Source organism: Lytechinus variegatus, chromosome 7, assembly GCF_018143015.1.
Source record: "Lytechinus variegatus isolate NC3 chromosome 7, Lvar_3.0, whole genome shotgun sequence".
NCBI lineage: Eukaryota > Metazoa > Echinodermata > Echinoidea > Temnopleuroida > Toxopneustidae > Lytechinus > Lytechinus variegatus.
In genome coordinates this window covers 7,938,262-7,966,115 of record NC_054746.1, presented here as the reverse complement: position 1 = coordinate 7,966,115, position 27,854 = coordinate 7,938,262, and the positions used below count along the sequence as shown (strand labels likewise).

At 35.6% G+C, this 27,854-nt stretch overlaps 1 protein-coding gene across 3 annotated transcripts; it reads left to right on the top strand.

The window, feature by feature from the left end:
- Positions 1 to 225: 225 nt before the first annotated feature.
- LOC121418352 lies at positions 226 to 21,413 on the top strand. 3 transcript variants are annotated; one of them, XM_041612169.1, is made up of 11 exons: positions 226 to 528; positions 1,189 to 1,281; positions 3,256 to 3,400; positions 5,161 to 5,277; positions 6,225 to 6,462; positions 6,979 to 9,009; positions 13,842 to 13,926; positions 15,872 to 15,920; positions 17,484 to 17,584; positions 20,678 to 20,840; positions 20,953 to 21,413. In XM_041612169.1, exons 1-10 carry the CDS (start codon positions 487 to 489, stop codon positions 20,810 to 20,812), a joined length of 3,036 nt encoding a protein of 1,011 aa, XP_041468103.1. In that variant the 5' UTR covers positions 226 to 486; the 3' UTR covers positions 20,813 to 20,840; positions 20,953 to 21,413. The 3 variants fall into 3 exon arrangements, with proteins under 3 accessions (XP_041468103.1, XP_041468104.1, XP_041468101.1); XM_041612170.1 differs by having other exon boundaries at positions 6,979 to 7,219; positions 7,409 to 9,009; positions 20,678 to 21,412; XM_041612167.1 differs by having other exon boundaries at positions 20,678 to 21,413.
- Positions 21,414 to 27,854: the final 6,441 nt, after the last annotated feature.

Sequence of the window (27,854 nt, the reverse complement as noted above, 5' to 3'; positions counted from 1 at the left end):
ATAAGGTACAATGAAAACCATTTTCAATTTTCTGAGAAAATGACATTTCATTGATTTTTTACCATTCGCTATGTAGGAATGCTGCTCTTCTACTTGTACATCAACATCATGTACGTACCTATGGATTGAGTATCAAGATTTTAGACTATATGAACCCCGGGATATGAATCCCAAACATTTTTCCCCTTTGTTCATTTTTTTGAGCTACCATATACCATTACCGCGCGAGTAACGGAGTTCGAAGTCTTAGCTGGCCCAGACGGCCGGCCCCCGGCAGCGCGGCCGCAGCTAGCTGCAGGGCTAGGGGACAGTGAACTACCGATGGCCTACGTACGTACTGGCGCCGGCTAACGCTGCACTGGATACTTTTTCGGACTTGATTAGACCCTAAATATGTCTTGAAGTGAACAGTTGACACAAAATCGTTCTGAGCTAAGATATCGAATTCTTGAAATTAGGATCAAGAATTGAATCATAACATTAACAATGGAAAAGACGAACAAACAGAGACGACTGTATTTCATGAGGGTAATTTTCTTTTTTAATTTTATTTTGATTGAATCTATGAATGGTACCACCTAACGTTTGACCTATTTATTCTAGGCCTGATCATGTTTATACAATTTATATTTTGATGTTTGTTAATTATGGTTTATTTACATTTGAATTAATAGCTATTGTAGATCTACAGAGTTGTTAACCTAGTCTTGAGGACGCAATGATGATTAATTTTCACAAACTGATATACCTCACTCACCGATCACTCCCTCTATCTATTCAGTCTATCTATCTATCCTATCTAAAACCGTGATTAATTCCTCCCTGACCATGTGGAATTAGCATTGTGTGATACCATATGGTTCAGTCAAGATGGTTCCTATGGTCTCAAATCTGTAAAAAAAATTAAATATTGTATAATTCAAACATTAAAAAACAAAAGAAATAGTAATAGTGAGTGATGGACATCATCGACTGACTCATTTGCATGTCAATGAGTAGTGCATATCTCTGTTTTGTGAAAATTAAGCAAAACTTTAAAATGCCATAACTTATTTTACACCTGATTTTGATGAAATTTTCAGTGTTATGCTAGTTTGATTTTTCTCTCCTTATTCAAATCAACATTTTGCTTGGGTGGACTTGACCTTTAAAGGTAGACATCACTAACCTTTTCTTCTTTGTTTACAGGTGAGTGAGAACTGCAAACTCATGACCGAACTTTACATTGTTCCTGATGAGTTTAATCATCAGCAGACCTGGTTTGAAGACAGGCATTTACAGGTGACTAAACTTTGATAGAGTTAGTGATTCTTTCATTTTCTTTTGGCAATTCAATTTTTCAATCACTTATTGTGACCATTCATCGCAAATGATTTTTCTTTTAGTATAGAATGTTCATGGTTTATTCAGAGATGCCAAGTTCAAAAAAATGTTATGCGTGAGATTTTCATGACTCGACGTCTCTGTGCGCGCGCGGCCAGTACTTACACTTGTACGTTGCGAAAATTCGTGCGCTCATGAGATATGGGCTTCAAAACCATGCGATGCACGCACGCAATTCATCGTATCACGTACTAGCTGTGCGCTGGCTGCACTCTCGATTCGTCTCGCGTGCCGGGCTAGACGCGAAGGCGGTCGGCCAGTCGTATAATCTGGTGAATAATGCTACTTTTTCTCTTTTTTTTCTGTTGGGTCCCAATGCGTGAGAAAAATGGGTGCCATGCGTGAGATCGTGAGACGGACCCTGAATCCTGGGGGGGCCACTTACATTGACGAGTGGATACCATGCGCGACCAAAAAAACACGTAAAAAGGATGTCTTTTTCACAATAGGGCACGTTACGTACGTAACGTGATAAGGGTGTCAAAAACACAAAAATAATGAAAAAAGGGTATCTATTTCGCTAGGAAGATTACGTGTTTAGGGTCGAATTTGCGGGGATGATAAAACAAAATTAAAATGTTTTATAAAGGATGTCCTTTTTGCCCCAACACTTCGTGTTTAGAGTCCGATTTGCGCAAGATGTAGAAGGTGGGGTTGTACTAAACCAAAAAAGGTAAAGCCGACGACCGAAGGACCCGTAACAATAAAACATTCCTTTACTTGTTTAGGGGTTCATTTCAGGGAATATTTGCCAAGAGTATCATTTTGTTTCCAATACTTGTTTAGGGTAGGGTTTCACACGCCAATACTTGTTAAGGGGTGCATTTTCAGAAAATGGAAATTACGTGTTTAGGGTGCTTTTTGAGACCCCATGGTCGCGCATGGTATCCACTCGTGAATGGAAGTGGCCCCCCTGGGCCCTGAATGCGTGAGTCTCACGCACAATGCGTGAGACTTGGTAGCTCTGTTTATTATTGGAATAGCAGTACAGTTTTCATGAGTTTTGACCATTATAACTATCAACCATTTAATAAGTTTTCCTTCTTAGTGCAAACGACATTCTGTAGATTTTAGTTCTATTCCCCCTGATCCAGAATTGATAATTTCTAGAAATATATTAAATTTTGTTTTGCTTTTCTCTCAAATTCAAGAATTCTGCCATCAGAGCTAATTTTCTGTGAATGTGTTTTTTTTTTCAACTGTAGTTGATCCTGTTCTACTATTAGAATAAAAGAGCATTAAAGTCTATGTTCTATTTTCCTTCCTTTTTGGATGATGACTTTAATATTTCTACTTGGTAACAGAAAACAGAACCTAGATTATTGAATAGGCCACCACGTTTTTTTTATGTTGATAAATGTCTACCTAATGAAGTACTGATAATAAATAAATGAAAGATGAATTAGTTTATTATATAGATCAAATTTTTTTATGAAACTAAGAATTCCAAGTGTCTTGTCTTACGTTAATGGTAAATGCCAGTTGTGGTAATGATATCAATATGAGTTTGTACAGAATCCGGTGAAATGATAACCAAAATGTCTGTTTGTATAAATGAAAAATATGTGCCAAAGGATTCTGGAAGAAATTGTGTAATTGCTGAGAAATTAGCAAATAAGCACTGGATTTGGGTCAAGCGTCGATCGGGACAACATTAAGAGCAATAACAATGCACTGTCCCACGTGCACTTATCTGTGTTGGTGATTTTCAGTGTGAACATTTTTCAGCGTAGAGTTCAAGATTTCACAAAGCTCAGTTTATGTAACTACCAGATCTCGATCCTCGATGATATACTGACAATTAAGCCTGGTTTTACAGACTTTCTCATGAAATCAGTGTTTCCTGCAACTACTGGTATTTCTCTTTAACAGGAGGTCATTATCCTACTCCGGGATCCCATCAAGGCTAAGGTGGTTTCCCACTATGAACAAACTAAGAAGAAGAAATGGGCTGGTGTCAAAGAAGGAAACGATTCCAAGAAGCAACCAATCACAGATGAACATCAAATTACAACAGGTATGAAGTTCATCTACAAACTTAAATTGAAAAAAATGCATTAAATAATAATAATAATATGCAACATTTATATAGCGCTTAATACAAATGTTTCTAAGCGCTGCATACTATTACTCCGGCTTTAGCACGGCTACCCTGATTTGGCGCATCAAGCATTCAAGGAATTCCTTCCTACCAGGTACCCATTTACTATAAATGGGTCGAGAGTGGCAAATGTAGATAAACGCCTTGCCAAAGGGCGCTAGTGCTGCGGTGGGATTTGAACCCCGGAACTTGTGGTTCAAAGTCCGAAGACTTATCCACTGAGCCACAACACCTTTCTTAAAGGGGAAGTCCACCCTGAAGAAAACTTTGTTGTAAAAATAGCAGAAAAATGATAAAAAATATTGGTAAAGGTTTGAGGAAAATCTGTAAAAGATTAAGAAAGTTATTAGAGTTCAAAGTCTTGTATTTGTGATGTCATAAACGAGCAGCTGCCCCATATGTTATGTAATATGAAATGTATGAATTTCTAATTCTGTATGGTTCCTGATGACTTAATTTTGTTTCTATTCATGATCGGGTGTGAAATGATTTGTCTATTGATATACAAAAGGTACAGTGAAAACCATTTTCAATTATCTGAGAAAATGACATTTCATTGATTTTTTACATTCGCTATGTAGGAATGCGGCTCGATGTCACAAATCAAGTAATTGAAATTCTAATAACTTTTTAATTCTTTTATTAATTTTTCTCAAAACTTCAACAGTATTTTTATAATTTTTTCTACTATTTTTACAATAAACTTTTTGTCAGGGTGAACTTCCCCTTTAAGTCATAATAATAAATTCATCATAGTTCTGCATGCCATTCTTTTTGGATTCACATTTATAATTCTCTTCAGACTTTTTTTTCACTGTTTCTAATGGCATTTAGTTTTCTGTATGTGCTTCATGTAATCTATTTCATTATTATTTATTTATTATTTTTTTTTTGGGGGGGGGATGAATTTTAGAATATTTGTCACTCTAAGCAAGTTAGGAGTTTTCATTTTTGAAGGACAAGTCCACCCAAACAAAAACTTAATTTGAATAAAAAGATAAAAATCAGACAAGCACAATGCTGAAAATTTCATCAAAATCGGATGTAAAATAAGAAAGTTATGACATTTCAAAGTTCCGCTTATATTTAACAAAACAGTTATATGCACATCTCGGTCGGTATGCAAATGAGGAACTGATGACATCACTCACTCACTATTTCTTTTATATTTTATTGTTTGAAATATGACATATTTTTTTTCTCGTCATTGTCATGTGAAATGAAGTTTCATTCCTACCTGAACACTTGGAATTCCATTATTCTAATATTTTGTGCTTCAGGCAAGGAGGTCCTAATCGTCAAATTCGTACAAATTGAAATATTGTATAATTCAAACAATAAAAAAACAAAAGAAATTGTGAGTGAGTGACGTCATCGACTCTCATTTGGATGTAACTGGCTCGTTCATATAACTATTTTGTTAAAAATAAGCGAAACTTTGAAATGTCATAACTTTCTTATTTTACATCCGATTTTGATGAAATTTTCAGCACTGTGCTTGTCTGATTTTTCTTTTTTGATTCAAATCAACATTTTTCTGAGGTGGACTTGACCTTTAACAAAAATTTGATTTGGTATACCGGGTCATGACTGGAGCAATGCAGTTGGGATTCGGATTGCACAAAATGACTGATGGCCCACCACTGAAATCAATTATGATTCCTATTTCCTTGCAGGTCAGTCTGTTAAGATTGGTTATAAGTTTGTAGATTCTAACATGCATCACCACTCATGTTTGATGCCATCTGAGATCGGATCACCAGTCTGGAAGGATGATAACTCAAGACATGCAGGTGAAGATATCTTCTTCTTTTTGTCAGTAAAAATCAAATGTATTTCTTTTCAAATTCATATTTACACTACAGTATCATGAAATTCAAATCCATTTCTTTCTACTGTAAAAGACATTCATATTCATGTCTTAAACAGGAAATTGCAATAAAAATTTGTTATTTATTGTACAGTAAATGAATTTCGAATCTATTCCTTATAAATTTACAAAAAAAAATGAAATTCAAATCCATTCTTTCCTTTTTTTGCCCCTAAATGAAATTCAAAATGTCCTTACTTTGAAATTCTAATTTTTTTCCTCTGACACATTGCTTAAAGATCATCAGGGCCCTGTCTTACAAAGAGTTACGATTGATCAAATCAACCTCAACGGAATGGAAATCCATTGATGTCATATTTTCTTCTACAGGAAGTTTGCTCAATCTCCTTAGAAAACAAAGAGAATCACACTGAATTTTCAAGAGAATTATGAGTAGGCCTATGAATAAATATATCAACCTACAAAATATTTTGAACAAATTTGCATTTTCGATGTTGACGTTGCTGGCCGTCCATAGATGTGATTGATCGGATCAATCGCAAGTCTTTGTAAGAGGGGGCCCTGAGCAGTAGATATTTCCATCATAAATCTTTGTACATTGAAAATGGAATAAAAAGAATGCAAGATTACTACATGCTGCATCTTTTGCAGCTGAGGTCTATAGACAGATGCTGTTTTATCTTCTGCTAATTTTTGAATTATTGCAGTCAGTTGATAATAATTCAGTCCGTGTGTATTTCAATTTTTTTAGTAGCCGAAATGAAGGACTGTCAGGCAAAAATGTTAAATTGGTTGAATTTGGTTCAACTGTTCTGATTCTGACTATAACTTGTGCAGTAGGTGCCTTGATTTAGCAGCGTGTCGTAAAACATTTCCTCACATTTTCTATATATGTTCATCTCTTTGTAGGTGGAGGATTCATTACTGCCAGGCTCTTCGCCAAGAAGCTAGTGGTGTTTGTCTGCAAGTACCATCCATCGACTGTTGGCCACACCACATCGCAGCTGATGAAATCATTGTGTGCTACTCCACCTCCTTCCAAGCACATCGCAATCAGCAGCTATTTTGCTCCCAAAGCAGACGATGACTTTGTGGGTCAGGCTATAACTGAGTCCGCCCACAGGAAGAGGAATAAGTTGAAGAAAATGTAAGTTGCTGTGTTATTGCTAATTTCATTTTTTCCCCTGTAGAATCAAGGTTAATCTCTGAAAATAGGTTACACATCCTTTGCAAGCTAACTCATGTATTCCATTTGTTCTGAAATGAAGTAAATTTTATTCCTTGAACTCCACTATCTTTATTCATTCATCTTTGATGTAAAAGAAGGATTCAGATTAAATAAATAATAAATGAATTAAAACAATATATATCCCTTGACTGAGAAAATTTTAAAGCAAGGTGAAAATTCAATAGAGTAGTAAACAAAATAATACTTGTGTAGATTTATTATACAGGTACACGTTCTAAATATAAAATTGTCAACAATGTCACACCCCAAAAAAACCTGTTTATTGATTATATGATGATTCAGCAATTTCATTGTCTTTATCAATTATTATTTTGTATATGTCATAAATAATTCCTATGCTGTGATATTAACAAAAATGTAGAATTTCCATACCAGATTAGCTGGTTATCAGTCTTTTTCTTCTAAATCCTACAGTGTCAAAGGAATGAAGACCGAAGCTCCTGGATTGAAAGACAAAACAGATCTCCAAGGCCAATCAAAGAGCGGGGGTTTCTTTGAGCAGGAGTTTGGAAGAACTGACACAGAGACTGCCGATGAAATCAAGCCAGAAATCTTGCCATCCCCATCAGTCTCCGACATGGACTGCAACTCGGACGGGGTACCGGACCCAGATGAGCAATTTGGTGGTGGTCCCAGTTTATTAGATTCCAAGGAAGTGTTGCCTCTGAGACATGATGAACGATTTGAGTTTTTGGGTGGTGGCCCGAGCTTGTTAGCATCCAAGGAGGGTTTGTCAGTGAGACATGGTGATCATCCAACAAGTAGCCTTCCAGGATGTCCTCAGGAAGAAGTATCAGCGAAGACTTCAATCGCTTCAAGCGTGAAACCTGATAAGTGTGTCAAAGTGGAAGGAAACCATAAAACTGTAACATGTAGACTGGAAAACATGGAAAATGCAGCGGTAGATTTACCCCCAATGGTAGGTGTTTCATCTTCAGAAGGAACTTCTGAGTGTGTCAAAGCGGAAGGAAACCGCTATCTGAATGACCATAAAATTGTAACATGTAAACTTGAAAACATAGAAGATGTGGTGGTAGATTCACCCATGAAGGTAGATGGCTCGTCATCAGAAGGAACTTACTCCTCGACTACATATGAAAGCCGATTGAAAGGCTCTTTGAACTCGACCAAATCTGAATCGACCATACGCTCGTCATCTGTAGGCCAAGAGTCGGGAATAGGTAGACTGACATGGACTTCTGAAGCGACCGAAAGCTCACCGTCATCATCAGGGGACTTTGATTATAAACCAAGAAGACAGAATGTCAGAAGTAGGAACAAGTTATCACTGAAAAGAGCAGAGGGGAAAAGGGGAGGTGCAAGTAAAGTAGGTTCTTCAAAGAAAAAAGTGCTCTGTGATGATGTAATCAAGGAATCTGCAGAAGAGGCAGAGCATGGTCAGGATACACGTGAAATTGTAGCAGAAGAATCCCTGAAGCAAAAAATTCACTCTGATACAGTGCCATTAATGGATGACTCTTCGAATAAGAAGAGCAATAATGTTTCAGAATCTGTAAGACATCCCATTAGTGATTGTTCTGTTCTTCTAACTGATATCAAGCTACGATGCCCTGAAACTGTCAGTGAAACCTTGAAGGAAGAAACATCTCCGGAATTACCTGACATAAACCAGGAAGAAATCTTGCTAGCTCCTGAACAGGAAACGGCTCCAAAGTCATCTTCTGATGATGAGCTTATATCAGTCAGCTTCCTGCATACTGCAGAGGCAAAACCCTCAACCAAGAAGGCGAAAGAGTCGAAACAGCATTTGCCTTCACATACAAAATATGACAGTGACATCTACATTAATGGTTCGGAAGAAGCGAGTACTGCATCAAGCAGGGTTGAGCAGAGAGAACAGACTGGGAACCTAAAAAACAAGAGGTCAAAGCAAAGCAGACTGGCTCTGTCCAGTAGGCAGAGCAACAAAGACAAAGACACCATCCACAATACCTCAAAGGACTCATCACACTTTGGAAAGAAGAGGCAGAAACCCCACATTAAGAAACTGTTGATGGAACTCGCATTCGATAGCGACAGTCAAGGGTCAAGTCAAAATAGCCCTCACAAAATCAAGGAGAATCAGAGGTTTAGTGGGGAAGAAGAAGAACCCATGGATGTTGAGGATGGATCGCCAAAGACTTCTCCTGTGGTTGTAGGAAGTAGTCATGATGAGGTAGATGGGTTGTCATCGGACAATCATCACTCTGGAGAGAATCAAAGGCCAAGTCCCCCAGGGCTGAAGCAAGATGATCTTGTGCACATCTCTGACGATAGCTCTGGTGGAGGGACCAGTCTTGTGGGAGATGTTGAGAAAAGACCGGCAGGAGAAAACCAAGCTGGACAACCTGGTGACCGAGAAGATGAGGTCATTGACCTGAGTCAGGGGGTAGATGATGGTGAGGAGAGTGACAGCTGGTTTGATAACATCTTTGGGAACGTCAGGTAATATACAAATAATACACATTTGCATGTAGGGCAGTAAGAATTACACACTAGAGATACCTTTGGAACAGTTCTGATACGCCTGATGCATAGCCAAGGGCATTTGGACTGTTTCCAAGGTAACAAGAGTGTGTAATTATTCTAATGCCTGACTAAAATGATATGCATTAATGTTTTATGAGTTATTTGATAAACCATCCTCATTGCAAAAATCCTGAACAATCAATAGTACTCTTCATTAGTATCGGTCATTTACACATTTTCATGTTAACTAAAATAAATGATTGGTCAGTTGAAATATTTCAGCCAATCATTTGATTCATATCATTATTTTATGAAATGTTTTATCTCATTTCTGAAGTAACATCATATCCTTTGTCTAGGTCAAAACAATTAAGATTATACGATTACAGTAAACATTGTGACTTAGAAGATTAACAATCTTTTATGTAATATAAAATTATTTTATTTAATTAGATCATTTGACTTAGGAAGAGATGATTGTTTTTGTTATATCTTTGAATTATTTATTTTTGTTTTATGCTAAGTGATATTTTAGCAATTATTAAACAATGATCATGTTTATTTTTTAATCAGAATATCAGTTATAATAAGACAATATTTCTTTCACTTAAACTGAAATAATGATAATAATATTAAATAAGGGTTGACCTCTACAAATAAAATCCCTTTTATCATTTTTAATCTTGTATATAACTTTTTTTTTCTGTTATACTTAGTTCCTTTTATTTTTGCAATATAAATCTGCATTTTATTAAAATGTCTATTACCATTTTAATTTTGAAGTATACATAGTTTGGAAAAAATAATAAATTTATGAAATATGCTTCTCTGTATAGGCTATAGCTCTCTCAAATATTGATATAGCTAATTTTGATTGATGCTTGACAATATTTTTTTGTGAGAAACATACCCTACAAAATTCATCATGCATTTGCACAGAGAAGAAAACGGATGTGCTCCAAACTGTGTATTTGACTAATTTCTCTATGTGCAGGGGTATTTTTTTATAAAACATCAAAACCTGAAAACTTACACCTTAAGATTATTAGATTCCTAATTGCAACATCAAATCAAGTTAACATTATTCTTCTTTTATGGGGGTGGTTTGGGATAGTAAATAATCAGTTGCACCACATTTAATCACTTAATTGTGTCTGACACGGAAAAATACATGTATTTCCCTTTGCATTACTTTTCCTCATTCAATTATTTAATAAATCATCAAAAATTTTATTTCCTTTTGATTTATGTTTGTTTACTTTTGTTCATAAAATAAATCTTGATCTGTTCCTCCTAACTATGTCATTTATGTTTGAAATTCATGATTCTTTGATAAACCATTTTCGTTGGTTTTTTGCCATTTCCGTTGTTTTTTTGCCATTTCCGATGTATTTTGTTCATCGTTCATTTTTAACATCATTTTTTCCTTTGTGTTTACTATTCCATATGTTTCCTCAAAAATTTCTCAAGATCATTCTTCTAATAACTATTTTGAAAGCTTTCTGATAATTTCATTTGCCATCACTTTTCTTTCATTCAAATCATAAACTCACTTCTGAAATATCATCAAAAAGATATTAATACATGAAATTCACAAACATGGTTGTTCTGTTAAAGAGAGAGTGAGCACTGAGTAAAGCATTATTACTAAAATACTTAGCAGCTTCAACTTACATTTATTCTGGTTAGTTGTAATGAACAATTTTATTTTATTTTATTTAATTTTTTTTTTGTTTGGGGGGGAGGATCATTATGTTCAGCATATTTCCACCTTTAATGGCAGGGGAAATAAGAAGAAAGAGACCGAGAGTGTAGGTTAGAGAGGGAGAGAGAGAGAGGGGGGGGGGGGAGATATAGACATACAGAGACATACCGGTAGTCGGAGACAGACAGAATAATTGTAAATGTTACCAAATCTGAAACAGGAGGCACTTATATCTATACACAACAAAAAAAGGAAGTCCCCCCTTAGCCCTTTGAACCTTGAATTAATCTGGATGATCATGACCCTCACGCTGAATTATAAACAGATTTCAAACTTCTCAAGGAATATTTGACCTGAATGATCTTGTCATGATTCCAGCCCAGCCATGTCAGTGGCACCTTACTCCGCTGATACCCGGCCTGGCCTGGCTGATGCTGTTTAGCTTCACGTACTAACAATCATCTCAAATCCTGTCCCAAAATCACTAATTTGACAGTAGATCATTCAACAATAACTTACGCATAGTCCGTATAAGACTTACCGTGCATTATCACATGAGCCTCCTTGGTAGGATAGGATATTTTAGTAATTTTTTATGCTAAAAACTTGTCAATGAAATTATAAACTGAAGTTATCGACTGAATATCTCTAAAATGACATAACTTTTAAAGGTCACCTGATATCTAAAACCCTTGCTTTTCAAATCATACGACTTGAAGCTGGTACTAGTATTCCGGCTTATTGGGTATACACGTGTTCATGGTGGAAATTTTTCCTCAAAACTTTTAAAAACTGTTTTTAGCAATGTCATTTGGAAGTTAAAGTAATGTTAATCAACCTATGGGCAGAGTGATTCTGTGCAAAAAAGAAATTGATTTGTTTATTTATGGATGTGTGAGCACGCATCAAAGGGGGAATATTGCATTTTTGATGTCATTTTTTAAAGTGAATAATGGGGGCAAATTTAGTTTCTAATGTCACTTAACTGCTGTTTTTATCATCCATCATTCTTATTACCTCACAATTTCTGAACTTTTTACACTTTCATGGTTGAACGAGCACAATTGAAATATTAGGAATGAATACTCTTTATACTGCATAAACGCATTCTTTTCCTAACAATTTCTCAGGATCAGTTGAATTTATGGATAAATCAGTGGTTGTTCCAGAATATAAAGATGGGGAAGGGGTTGAGAAATTGGGTGAGGGGAGCCACTAACATTTTCCAATTTTAACATGCTTTTTTTTTTTTTTTTTTTGAGTTATAGAAGATACTACCATAAGCCCTTGTGATGATGTGTCACAAAAAAATTATGCTTACAGGACCATGAACATGCATTATCAACATTTTGTGTGGAGTGGCTAAATGATGAATAGTAACACAGCATTAGCACCATAAAATTCACCTCCAAAACAACCTTCACCCAACTTTGCATTTACACAATCGGAAAAAAACGACTCTTGTGACATTAAAAAAATTGTCATTTATAATCCCAATCATGGATTACTCCTGCATGACTTAACCAATCCATCTCGTTTTTCCCCGGGAGTTACTTAATCAGTTAAGTGTAAAAAAAACACCTACAAGATATTATATCTCTATTATTCCGCGAAAAAAATTACAGCATTTTGATTTAGGGTAGACTCATTTTTGTTGTGTATATAATGGTAGGTTCTGCTATATTAGCTAAAAGTTGAAATAGTTTCAAAATTAAAGTTCAACAAGAAATTGTTTTGTTGTTTATCATTTCTTGATGGTTTGTAAATTTCAACTACACTGGATTGCTTCTCATATATGCTCTTGATGAAGTTATGACCACAAACAGCTGCAATGTTCATGTTAAACAGTATGTTACAGAACTGCCAAGTAGTACTGATTTTCCGTATTTAGTACTGAGAATAGAGAAGAATGCTGATGGTTTCATGCAAAATACTGATTTCATAAGTTTCAGTTTATGTGTTGTCTTATGGTATCCCTGTCAAAATTTTCAGCCTTGAAAATACTGAAATGTTCTTGTTCAGGTTGGCAGCTCTGATGTTATTATTTTAAGGATTCCTGTATGGCAATATACATTTCAGTGCATTTTTGTCAACATTTTCCCACCACAATGGGCTCTTTCGTAATTCAATATCAGGGCGGTGTTTCACAAAGATTTAAGTGTGACATAGAGTTGAACTTAAATTTCCAGCTTCTTGCAGTAAGAAGGCATTGCCTAATCTGTCAAATCATGCTAAGAGGACGCACGCTACTGAGTATCAATTAATAAGATTGCGCATTGCATAGGAAAATGTCAGCATTATTTGAAGGACAACTCCGCCTCAACTAAAAGTTGATTTCAATAAAAAAGAGAAAAATCCAAAAGGATAATTCTGAAAATTTCATCAAAATCAGATGTAAAATAACAAGTTATGACATTTTGAAGTTTCACTTTATTTCATAAAACAGTTATATGCACATCCTGCTCAGTATGCAAATGAGGAGACTGATGACATCATCCACTCACTATTTTTTTTTAATTTTATTATGTGAAATATGATATTTTCTAATTTTCTCATTGTCGGCTGATACAAGGATTAATTTCTCCCTGAACATGTGGAATTAGCATTGTTTAATACTATATGGTTCAGTCAAGTTGGTCCTTATTGTCAAATTTGCAAAAAATGAAATGTTGTATAATTCAAACAAAAAAAACAACAAAAGAAATAGTGAGTGATGGATATCATCAATTATCTAATTTGCATGTCACTGAGATGTACATATAACTGTTTTGTGAAAAATAAGCGAAACTTTAAAATTTAAATTTAACTTTCTCATTTTACATCTGATTTTGATGAAATTATCAGTATTATGCTAGTTTGATTTTTCTCTCTTTATTCAAATCAACATTTTTCTAGGGTGGACTTGACCTTTAAGCAAAAAACCTTTGACTCTAAGTCAATCTTAATTCTTGTGAAACATGCCCTAGAACCTTTAGCATTGCATGATTTTAGTCAAATCTGAGCACACTTAAACAGGATGACCCATTTAAATCAGTTTTAATAACTTCTATTCAGTTGAGCAGAAACTTGTGTTGTAAGCCTAATTGTCTATTTCTTTCTCTAGATTCGTAACTGAATTGAAGACGGCTGATATGGTCTATCTGACCCAGAGGAACAGGAAGTATTTGCACAACATCTTCCAAGGAAAGGTATACTTTTAGTGGAATCTGACTGAATGCTATGTAATGACAGTTTTTCAAGTAGTGGGAGAAAGAAATGATCAAGATAAAGAGAGAGAAAAGAATTGAGAGCATAAAAAGACAGCTAATACCCCCCAAATAAAAATGATAAAAAAGACATAGGTCGTTAATCATCTTCTGTTTCTGTTTCTGGTAACTCCCGTAGGAACTCGGCAGGACAGCATTTTTGCTGGTAAACGCCAAGCTGGTATATAACCAATTACCTAGGAAACATTTTACATCTAGGTTAACCAGTCATAGTGGCTAACCTTATAGACGACAGATATTACTTTCGGGCCTTTTTATCAAAGTGGAGACAATGGCAGAGTGGGGATTCGAACTCACAACCTTGCGATTATGAGTCCAATGCTCTAACCACTGGACCACACGACCCCCCTCATCAAAGAACCCTGGCGCCAACCCTGAACAAATGTGCTCTTGACTTATAAGCAAGTTGAACCATTCTGTAGCTGTAATAGAAGTTTGTACGACCAAGAAGGGTTTCATAAAATGGACCTAGGGCCATTTGCTTGTCCCAATTTTGCATAATGAACAATTTTTAATTTTTTTTTTAAATTTATTTATTTACCACTTGTGGGATGGAACACCCTATCAGCACATGCTGTTTTTCTTAGGGGTCCATACACACAACAATAAAAATGTACAATATACAATCAATCATGGTTATGACAAAATCATAAATCATATGACATAAATCATAAGAACATACAATAAAAGGCGAAAGAAACAAAAAACAATATGATAATAAAAGCAAAATATATACAAAAGCAAAAGGGGCCGAAAGAAAGGAATAAATGTAAAACAATAGAAGAATAACTTAAAGGTATCCTAAACTCAAGCAGGGGCTAAGGGATTAAAAATGGGGGGGGGGGAATGATGCAGGCTATTTTAACAACAATAATCAGGATGAGGGGGGATGAGCATGTTTTTAAGATGTGTTTAAGAAGGAATATATAGTGATACAAGGGGGATTTTCTTTTCAATAGAGTTCCATATTTGGGCACCTCGGTAAACTCTCAATCAACTCTCAACAATCAACTCAGAGTTTTTAAGCTTCAACTAATGCTCTGTATTTGAGTACCGGTAAATGCAGAACTTCATATGTGGGTTGATTTAATGTCAATGGATGTTGGCCTGGGAGTTCAGTGGGTGATAAGGTCTGCTAGACTGAGCTACAACACAGAGCTTGGTTTCAGATCGGGTCGTGTGGTCCAGTGGTTAGAGCATTGGACTCATAATCGCAAGGTTGTGAGTTCGAATCCCAACTCTGCCATTGTCTCCACTTTGATAAAAAGGCCCAAGAGTGATATTTGTCGTCTATTACGTCAGCCACTATGACTGATTAACCTAGACGTAAAATGTTTCCAAGGTAATTGGTTATATACCATCTTGGCGTTTACCAGCAAAAAATGCTGTCCTGCCGAGTTCCTACGGGAGTTACCACAAACAGAAACAGATAAGTGATATTATTGATAGCTCATGAAATCACTTTTTTTTCATCATCATTTCAACTAGATTTTGGTCTTGACAATGAAAGGGAAATCAGGCTTTAGTGGTAAATCTCATCGTTCAGGATCTAAAATCACACTAAGAGAGCATAAGAATCAATACTAATACTCATTGAAATGTACAAAGCCCCGATGATTTGCATTTATCTTAAAAATCTGTTTTATCATGAACAGAGTAAGCTCAATATCTTCAAAAATCTTACATAATTATCATTATATTCACTCCTTAAAATAAGTATGCCTTGAAGTGAACCTCTTAAAAGTTAAAGAAATCTCTCAACAATTAAGTATTACAAATTGATCATAAAAGTGATAGGATCTTTTTATGCTCTGGTATTTGATTTGCGACAGTATTCTTATCTTGCCTGATTTAATTTTACTTTCAGAGACATTGTGAGAGACACCAGTGTTACAAGAAAAAAGGACCTCACAGAAGTAAGAAAGTAAAAATATAAGTGAAAATACAATTTGATTTTTTTTCTGCAAGATTATGACTATTCAAAGAATAGAAATAATAAAATCTTTTTTTTTTTGGGGGGGGGGGTGGGATGGGACCATTCAAGCATTGAAGAAGAATTAATGGATTGGGCAAGTAATGTGAGATGAGTCAGTAGTACCATTCAAAGAAGAGATTTGTAATGAAGTGATGTTATTATTTTAGGGCCGTTCAAATACCATTCAAGAAGACAATTATGCAATTACATTGTTCCTTTTTGTCTCACCTGCGAAGCAAAGTGAGACTATAGGCGCCGCTTTTCCGACGGCGACGGCGGCGGCGGCGGCGGGCGGTGGCGGCGGCGGCGGCGTCAACATCAAATCTTAACCTGAGGTTAAGTTTTTGAAATGATGTCATAACTTAGAAAGTATATGGACCTAGTTAATAAAACTTGGCCATAAGGTTAATCAAGTATTACTGAACATCCTATTAGAGTTTCATGTCACATGACCAAGGTCAAAGGTCATTTAGGGTCAATGAACTTAGACCATGTTGGAGGAATCAACATCGAAATCTTAACCTGAGGTTAAGTTTTTGAAATGTCATCATAACTTAGAAAATATATGGACCTAGTTCATTAAACTTGGACATAAGGTTAATCAGGTATCACTGAACATCCTGCTTGAGTTTCACGTCACATGACCAAGGTCAAAGGTCATTTAGGGTCAATGAACTTTGGCTGAATTGGGGATATCTGTTGATTTCCCATCATAACTTTGAAAGTTTATGGATCTGATTCATGAAACTTGGACATAATAGTAATCAAGCATCACTGAAAATTTTGTGCAAGTTTCAGGTCTCATGATTAAGGTCAAAGGTCATTTCGGGTCAATGAACTTTGGCCAAATCGGGGGTATCTGTTGAATTACCATCATAACTTTGAAAGTTTATTGGTCTAGTTCATTAAACTTGGACATTAGAGTAATCAAGTATCACTGAACATCCTGTGCGCGTTTCAGGTCACATGACCAAGGTCAAAGGTCAATGAACTTTGGCCGAATTGGGTGTATCTGTTGAATTACCATCATAACTTTGAAAGTTTATGGATCTGATTCATGAAACTTGTACATAAGAGTAATCAAGTATCACTGAACATCCTGTTCGAGTTTCAGGTCACATGATCAAGGTCAAAGGTCATGTAAGGTCAATGAACTTTGGCCATGTCGGGGTTTTTTGTTGAATAACCATTATATCTCTGTAAGTTTATTGGTCTAGTTCATAAAAAAAGGAAATAAGAGTAACAATGTATCACTGAACATCTTGTGCGAGTTAGAGTAGTATTCAAAGTGAGCACTGCTGCTATATTGAACCGCGTGATGCAGGTGAGACGGCCAGAGGCATTCCACTTGTTACCAGTTGGTGTGGCAAGAAATGTGATATCAGTGCCATTCAAAGAAGACTATTAATGAAATAATTCAATTCCCTTTTTTCAGTTGGAATGGGGAGTAATGTAATCTATCAAAAAAGAGAATTGATTGAATAATGTTATTTCTTTTTTTCAGTTGCAATGGGGAGTAATGTAAGGCTAGGGCCGTTCAAAGAAGAGCAGATGGATGCAGTCATGGGGGAACTGGTCAAGATTTACTGCGCCAAACACATTAAGGTAAACCTTGAACACAGATAAATCTCTCATATTCATGAATATTCGATCACTCTTTGAAATACTGAAGCTTCTACTAATCTACTTCTTTAAAAGGCAAACCATTCATCCACTCTAGTGGACTTTCTCAAGCTCTCATTCAGTCATGTTTCCCCACTTGACTTGAGAATATCCCAGGAGCAGACAAAAAAAAAATCTCCTCTCAAAATATTGACTGGTATAAGCTTGAAAAATCAATTATTTGATTAACCCCCAACCAACAAAAAATTTCTGTATGGGTGGGTGGGGATTTTTTTACCTGATTGCTAAGAAAGCATGAATTCTTGTAAGCAAGCAACCAGAGGACCGACGGCTTAAGGTCCTCTCCGAAGGACCTAGTAATGAGGATTCATGCCTTACCAAAGGGCACTAGCGCACCAAGTGGGAATCGAACCCGGGTCACCGGAATACGAATTTCCTGCTCTACCGACTGAGCTATGGCGCCTCCACAAATACAACTGCTTAAATTAATTTACCATGTTTAAACATTACTTTTTTATCTGATTGTTGAACTTTTTGAATTAATTGTTTGACTGTTTGGATTTGACAATTGAGTAATTCTCATAGATTTTATACTTTATTTCCTGGTTTAAATTGTGTACAATAGGTGATTATAAAATAGAATTATTATCAGATAAGCTGTAATAATAACATTTAAAAGAGCCAAAGTCTTGATACTGTTGCGAACTTTTGCCTTTAATTTGAAATGTTCAAAATCAATCGCAGTCAAGTTTCAAGAGGATGTTGTTTTAATGTAAATAGACTCCACATATTGAATTTGTTCACACTAGAAATCTTAAAATTGTGATAAGACTTCACTGATAAATGTATTACATTCTATTGTAACTTATCATTATACAAAAGTGCATACATTGCGTGTGGGCATGCCACGATTCTTTGACTTGGATAATAATAATTACAATGTGAAGCGCTTAGAAACATCTAGTAAGTGCTATTATACAGATATTGACTGCCTAGAGGGGAAATATAACATTTGAGATCCTCGAGGGGAGTTATATTTTTGTCGAGGGATATTATATTTTTCCGAAGCGCGTAGCGCTGAGGAAGAATATAGTTCCCAAGACAAAAATATAACTACCCAAGGGAAATGAAATGTTATATTGTTCCCGAAGGATAAAGTCAATATCTGTTATATTACAATGACCTGTATAGATGCATATTACAAGATAGGTAGAAAATTGTACTGACTCACCAATAATTGTAGTTCCAGTGCACTAGATGTAAAGAAATCCGAAAAACGTGATAAAATATTTCCAAACACCAACAAGTTGAACATGCTAAAATTCCAACGCTTTAAAAGTAAACACAATGTTGAGTCTAGTCTCTATCTAGAATCTAGATGCCGCTGTAGTATCTAGGCCTAGTCAATGTTAGTTGTAAAAATTGACCGTACAATTGTAGAAATTGTACTGCCGCTTCTTGTCCAAGGCTAATTTGTTCGAGACAACATTTATTTGAGGTGAAGACTGAGACTGTGAACTTTGTGACGATGCATCTTCGGTGTTTGCTACTGGCACGAGAGCTGTAGGATTTTGTTCTGGTCCTAGACCTGGTCCTGGACTAGTAGGCCTAGTACTAGTAGTAGTAGGATGAATGCGAGAAGTGGACGGTGCTGTAGGCCTCGTCTGTGTCGATGGACCAGCTGTTCCATCACCCATAGATGAAAGGCATCTGCTCATGCATCTTTTTTTAGCTTCATCAACATAAGAGTAGTGTTTGATACTACTTTCCGACTTGTGTCCGGATACGGACATGATGTGTCTCGCTTCAAATCCACCAGCATCCAGGACGTGGATTGACGTTGCACGTAAGCAATGATTTGTGTACACCTTTGATGTGTTGGCTTCAAGTGATATTTTTTTCATTTTATCACCCAAAGTATTCTTGCCTGCGGGGGAATTATAATACCACACTTGTTGATTTCTTTCTACACCTATCTTCGGACGCTGAAAAAAATCATCACATGCAGGATTTAGATGAGAAACATACAGTTCAAAAGTTTCAACGGGACAGTCCGGCTTATGAGTTTGATACATCCTTCCTTGTTGACTTCGTGAGTCGTCCAGTGATTCTCCACGGTGATTTTTTGTTAATTTATCAGTGGCGAGGTAGACATATTTCTCATTTGTAGAATCCTTTACAACGACAAAATCTTTCTGAGAAAAATTCTGCAAGTTTTCTCTCCCACGATTGCACAGCTGCATCATAATGTCCATGAAAACTTTGTTTTAAAGTCCTCTCGGTGTGTTCACATCAGTTGCTGAAGATGATTTAATTTTCAAAAAATCATCTTTTGTGATCGGTTCCTTGTGATCAACAGATCCTTTTCCTGCCTTCTTCAGCTTTACAAGAACAGCATGAAACATGTCATTTGCTTCTTTGAATTCCGGGTCATTCACGACGTTGAAACCAAGTTTGCTGAAATGTCTCTGCAGTCCATATCATAGCGTTATCATCGAACGTTTACTGTACAGTTCACCGTTTGATCTACGCACCTCCGCATAAAACGATCGAAGAATATTGCTCAGCTCAGCTGATGTGATTGTATCCTTAATTGTAAATCCTTTGTGTTCACAGTAAGCTTTGAGAACATTCTCCGCCAAAGTTATAACCCTTTTAGTTGAACGGGCATCTTTTTGATCAATGATTTCCTCCAATTGTTCCTCACCAAGCGATGCGAATCGACTCGCTGAAGCAGCCATTTTGACAAACAAAATTGTGTTTCTTTCAATTTCGCGCTGCGCTGCGCTGTGCGAATGCAGCGCAATTATATGCTCATGTGACGTCATACCTCGGAATATAACTGCGTTATATCACGAGGTATGACGTAATCACAGCGTTATATTCCGAGGTATGACATATTTTACGTCATGTTGGGAAAGATACCGATAATCATCCTTGTTAGGATGGTCACGTGACGGTATGCTGACCAATCGCGCATAAGTATCTATATAGGTCATGTAATATACAAATGTAACTACTACTACTACGACTACCATCATTGTTATTATATTACCTTTGTTTTTGTTTATACAGTTTATGGATTACGTATCTAAAGTTCTTCTACCAGAGGCGATGACTAAGATCTACATGGATGTTCATAGTGTCAGCCACACCCATGCTGAAGAGGTCATGAGAGGGGTGCAAAAAGAGCACCCTAGGGCTACTTGATTACCCATCTAAAATTCTTCTACCAGAGGCTATGACTGAGATTTACATGGCTATACATGAGGTCAGCCACACCCATGCTGAAGAGGTCATGAAAGGGGTGCAAAAAGAGCACCCTAGGGCTACTTGATTACCATCTAAAGGCTATGACTGAGATTTACATGGCTATACATGAGGTCAGCCACACCCATGCTGAAGAGGTCATGAAAGGGGTGCAAAAAGAGCACCCTAGGGCTACTTGATTACCATCTAAAGGCTATGACTGAGATTTACATGGCTATACATGAGGTCAGCCAAACCCATGCTGAAGAGGTCATGAAAGGGGTGCAAAAATAGCACCCTAGGGCTAGTTGATTACCCATCTAAAGTTGTCCTACCACAGGCAATGACTGAGATCTACATGGCTGTACATGAGGTCAGCCACGCTCATGCTGAAGAGGTCATGAAAGGGGTGCAAAAAGAGCACCCTAGGGCTACTTGATTACCCATCTCACATTTTTCTACCAGGGACTATGACTAATGCTATGGTCACAAATACCTTCACACCAAACAAACAATTTTTGTCTCACCTACATAACAAATTGAGACTTTAGGCGCCGCTTTTCCGACGGCGACAGTGTCAACACCAAATCTTAACCAAATGTTAAGTTTTTTAAATGACAGCATAACTTAGGAATTATATGGACCTAGTTCATGAAACTTGGCCATAAGTTTAATCAAGTATTACTAAACATCCTGCTTGAGTTTCATTTCACATGACCAAGGTCAAAGGTCATTTAGGGTCAATGAACTTTTGCCGAATTGGGGGTATCTGTTGAATTACCATCATAACTGAATGTTTATGGATCTGATTCATGAAACTTAGACATAAGAGTAATCAAGTATTATACATCCTGTGTGAATTTCAGGTCACGACGAAAGTCAAAGGTCATTTAAGGTCATTTAACTTTGGCCAATTTAGAGGTAATTATCAGTTTATAGTGTATAAAATGTGGATATAGGAGTAATCAAGTATCACTGACAAGTTTAGGTCACATGATCAAGGTTAAATATCAATGAACGTAGTATTGTATCATTATATGAATGGTGTTTTTTGTGAATAATTATGTTATAGTAGTTTTCAAAGTCAGCACTGCTGCTATATTGAATCGCGTGATGCAGGTGAGACCGCCAGAGGCATTCCACTTGTTATACATGTAAAATGAATGGTGTAAAATCGTTCATACAGTGTATGTATAGGTGTTTGTAAACTGTGGTATAATATCTACATTATGCAACAGAGCCTAGGTGGAGTGTTTCATGAAGCATCTTGTCAGTGGTTTTCACTGACTAATTCGTTCCGAGCCTATCACATTCATGGATTTCTGTTGCTTATAACAATAGTCAGTAAAATTCGCTGACTGAAGTGCCAAAATGTGAACCAAATGGATTTGTTCGTATTTGTGTGACTAAAATCTTCCATATTTCAATTATTTTTGTAACCTTATAATTAGCTTTAGGAAAGATTCCTTGCATTTTGTCTGATTTAGCCCAAGCTTGGAAATATTTATTGGTGCACAGGCTTGTAAGTACTTGTATAAGTTTATGATGTAAAGTTAAGTATGGTTCTAATAGGTTTTATTTTTCAAAAGTTGTTTGGTCTTTCGTTCAGGCATTCTTTGTCTCTTTAGATGTATAATGTGGATTTGGCCCGAGTCTGGCCACATTTGAAATATTTTGTTTTTGTGCAAAAGGTTATGATTATAAGTTTATTATGTATACATAAGTATGAGTCTTAAAGTTTATATATTTTTTTTTTAAGTTGATTTGCCTTTACTTTCGGCATTCTTTGTCTATTTAGATTTATCGTGTGGAAATGTATGGTGATTGGCCCAAATTGATCATTAGTGTTTGAAAGAAAAACATATTATTATAATTAGTCAAATATATATATTTCATTTTTTTTCTAAATTATTAGACCAGATGGGATGAATAATTCATTGTTATGATTGCTCATTTTTTAGTGCCATTTGGTACATTTTCTTTGTTTAACATTACTTATCAGGTCATTATTTTATTCCCAAGTGACTCTAATTATACATATTAAACGATATTTGTGAATGTCTTTTTAAGTGATACAAAATGCTTTGGAATATATAGAATGATTTTGTCTGGATCAGTGATCAATGTTTACATAATTTTGTTCTGAAATATTGGGTAATTCTTTAAAATTTTCTAATTCTGAAATTAAATTATATTTAATCAAAAAGGGCTTTATTATACTGAGGAGAGCAGTTTTTCAGAAAAACATAAACAAATATGTGACCAAATAATATGGACTAAGAGGTGCATGTTACATTTACAAGATGGAAAATCATTTTATGAGCCAAAGCTAAAATAAAAGGGTTTGTTAGAATGTCGCATATAAACAATAAATTTCAGGAAAAGGATATTTACCTCCGTACTATGGAGTTAGGAGAAGTACTCCTATTAAAAAAAAAATACAAGTTGATTTTGACACTCGTACTGTTGCACACATACCGTTGTATGGTAAGGTGGCGTCACTGTAAAAATTAGGATTTAATACATTGCACTTAGTAAACGCAGGTGCAATACACGTAGGGCTTACTGGCTACATGTAAATGCGCATCGCTGCGGGATTTTGTTTTTTCGCTTTCACTAATTCTTATTTTCTTGGATTAACATTGGGAAAAAATGATTATTTTCGCTAACTTCTATGGCATTGTTGTACAACACGAGTAGTGAATATTCTTCATGAAAGTTCATCTGTGTTGATTGAGAAAAAAACATAAAATGGAAACTTTTGATCTCAACACAAAGAAAAATTTGAAGAATTACCTTGAAGAATTACCTGCAGTTAGAAACCGAAAAGTTTCGAGGAAATTCTTCAAATTTTTTAGATCAAAAGTTTCAACTTTATGTTAGTGAATATACTTATTTGTGCAATGGTGTGACATTTCACATTCAGCGTAAGAAAGAGACACTTCATTCAACTCGGCTATGCCCCATTTGCTATATAGTGCATATAGTGCTATTTATACCATTTTTTATACAGATATTTTGAAGGTTATCTCACATTTCTTTTGTCTTTTAATGGACATATTGACATTTGTCATCTGGGATTTCATGGGATTTTGCTTTTCATACAATTTTTGAAAGTATTCTATGCATAGTTTTCAGGGTTTTTTTTCAAATTGTGCTATATGGTTCCTGTGGCATACGAACATTGAACATTAGTACCTGGGGGGTGTTTCACAAAGATTTAAGTATGACTTAGAGTCGCACTTAAATGCCTAGTTGCGCGCAGTATAAAAGGCATGACAGCATTGGTCAGATCATGCCAAGAGGACGCGCACTACTGCGTATTGATCAATATGATTGCGCGTTGCATATCATGTACGCGTCGACATTTAAGTGCGACCTAAGTCATACTTAATCTTTTGTGAAACACCCCCCTGATTTGATATTACCTTGATTAAGTATTACATGTACCTTGATAATGTATTACTCAGTACTGTACCTCATCATATGGATATCATGAAAGGACCAAGCAATAGTGGGATTGGTTCATTGTGGATTGACATTTAAAAAAAATCAAACTTCTGTGGCTTATTAGTAAGTAATTTTGATACCTTTATGGTTTAAAGATATGAGTACCATTAACAGAGCTGCCAAGTAGTACTGATTTTCCGTATTTAGTACTGAAAATAGAGAAGAATACTGATGGTTTCATGCAAAATACTGATTTCTAAAGTTTAAGTTTATGTGTTGTCCTATGGTATTCCTGTGAAAATACTAATTTCCTCACCAAAATACTGATTTTCAGCCTTTAAAGTACTGAAATGTTCTTGTTCAGGTTGGCAGCTCTGCATCAAGTATTCTGAGAAATGCATGTTTGGTTGCCATGGTTTCCCATTGGTATGCAATGCAAAGAAAAGTTCACTATCAAAGACGGATTCGGTATAACCTTGATTAAGTATTACCTTGTCCTGTACTATATAAATATGGATGTCAAAGGATTTACCTTGATACAGTATTACTGTGTATGGATGTCATAATTGGATCACACAATACTGTAGTCTTTATTTTGTAATAGAGTAGGTCTTCATGAATGAACACTTTCAAATTAACAAAGTAACACCAAGGCCTAACAAATTAATAGCTCATTCAGTAGAGCGAGGATTTCAAATTCTGGTGACCTTGGTTCAATTCCCATTTGGTGTGCTAGTGCATTAATTCTCATTACCGGTTCCCTCTGAGAGGACTTTAAGCCGTAGGTCCTCTGGTTACTTGCTAACAAGAATTCATACTTTCTTTATTAAAGCAATCCGGTATAATAATCACTACCATTTTACCACATGGATATTTTGAGGGTTCATCATTAGGGATACCATTGTATATTCTGAATCAGAATAGTAGATGAGCTTTGTAACTTTAGTTGTTATTATTTCGTATGCATGTTCAAATCATCTTTTTCTAGTTCTTCATATTTAAAATTAAATTTATTTATTTGATCTTTTGGCATGTCTGTTTCCTTACTATTCTGCTATCTTATTTTTTCCCCTTTTTTTTGAGGGGGGGGGGGGTTAAAGATTACTTACAGTCGTAATAATGGGCGAATGAATTCAACAGAATATAAACAAAGCGAACCTGAAAGTATTATTTAATTCATAAACAAACAAATATTGGGATGATTCTGGTAGAAATCAGAAATTTAATAATCAGTCAGTACTAAGCAATGTCTTTCTGCCATTATCCAGTGAACAGGTTTTTCTTTTTTTACCAGACTACAATTAACAGGGCCCCGTTGCATAAAAGTTACTATTATGATAACTTTGCCATGCAATGGTAACTTCCCTGAAGTCCTTGATTTTGATTGGCTGTCATGCATTGTTACCATGGCAGTTACCATTGGATGGCAAAGTTACTAGAATAGTAACTTTTCTGCAACAGGGCCCATATGTACCAGTGTGTGCTTACCTTTGTTAGCAATTTTCACCCACTTCAGTTTGTTAGCTTTCATTGTTTCATGATGTGTGCTTGCCTTAACTTTGTCAGAACTTGTTAAACCTAGAACTTTTGATATTGTAATACCATTTCATTTTGATTTATCAAACTTCTACTAGACCTGGCTCCAAGTTCCATGACAGGCACAATCTCAGTCTGGTTAAAACAATAGTGAGAGATGCTCGGTCACAAGTCTCGAGAAAGGATTTTGTGTAAATTAGAATTAGTTTTAGTATCCATGGTAAATAAAATGTGCTCAAATTGAAAATACTTAAATCTTTAAATATAATTTTTTTTAAAGAACGTAGAGTATTGGGATCAAGAAGAATGCAGTACATGTATATCACATCTCTGTACAACAGTATTGGCTTCCATTATTATGTCATCAGAAACAATGTCATCAAATCAGTATATGCATGTAGGTATGTAGTTCATGGAGATTTAAAGAAAGGTACTGAATTCCATCTTCAGATGGGCAATTCCATAAAACGATCAGCCTTTTTGTACATCCGACCCCCATTTTTCTCAAGTCTTACTTCACTTCATTAACTGACCAAGTCATGGTCCTTTGAGAGCATTACAGACTGTCAAAAGAACAAGAAATCAGTGAAAGAAAAGTTCATGCAGGTACCACATAAAGGGGGTCGGATGTACATATTTCATAAAAATTGCCCAGATGTGAATTTTCAGGTATACATATTCATAGTGCAATCATTCTTCTACTTTTCTGTGTGACTTTCATCTTTGCAATCTACCTGAAAATGAATAAATGTTCAGCATGTTTAGCAGTGTAATATTAATGTACAAAGTCAACCGTGTAAACAGAAATTATGGAAATATAAAGGCAGAAATATAAAAGAAGTAAAGTTATGGTAATATCAAAGGGGGAAATGCACAGGGAAGTTGATATGAAAACATGATTGTACAAATTGATCTCTGTACAAGGTAAATTATGAAGAAATGGTACTGCATGTATCACATATTTGTTTCCTTCCGAAGTCAAGCAGCTGTTACAATTTGTCACACAGTGCCTTGAATCAAATAAACTTTATTTATTGATTGTATTTTCTCAGTTCATACATATCTGTTGCATATTTCTTGTTGGGCAATAAAGATATAAAACTATGAACAGGGATTGAAAGAGTATTCATTTCCTGTAGTAGGGGAGACCGGGGTTAGTAGGAACATGGGGTAAGTTAAAACATTGTAACTTTCTTTAACGCCTGTAAAATAAATTTATGCAATACTTCCCTCAATTTATTCAATATTAATAATACAACACTGTTGAATTATTATTGCAATAAATTGAGGGAAGTGAACTTACCCTATGTTCCAACTAACCCGGTCTTCCCTACATTTATATTTTTGAAAAAATATGAACACTAAGATGTGCTATGCAAGATGCAAGGTGGCATGATGGCTGGATATTTGGATATTTGCTTGCAAGGTTTAAAGGACAAGTCCACCCCAACAAAAATTTGTTTGAATGAAAAGGGAAAAATCAATCAAGCACAACACTGAAAATTTCATGAATCGGATGTAAAATAAGAAAGTTATGACTATTTAAAGTTTCGCTTAATTTCACAAAACAGTTATAGGCACATCCTGGTCGGTATGCAAATGAGGAGACTGATGACGTCATCCACTCACTATTTCTTTTGTATTTTATTATATGAAATATTCTAATTTTCTCCCCATTGTCAAGTGAAACACGGATTAATTCCTCCCTGAACATGTGGCATTAGCATTGTTTAGTACTATATGGTTCAGTCAAGTTGGTCCTCATTGTCAAACTGTAACAAAAATGAAATATTGTATAATTCAAACAATAAAAAAGGACATCATCGACTGACTCATTTGTATGTCATTGAGTTGTGCATATCACTGTCTTGTGAAAAATAAGCGAAACTTTCAAATGGCATAAATTTCTTATTTTACATCCAATTTTGATGAAATTTTGAGTGTTATGCTAGTTTGATTTTTCTCTATTTATTCAAATCAACTATTTTCTTGGTTGGACTTGACCTTTAATTAGATA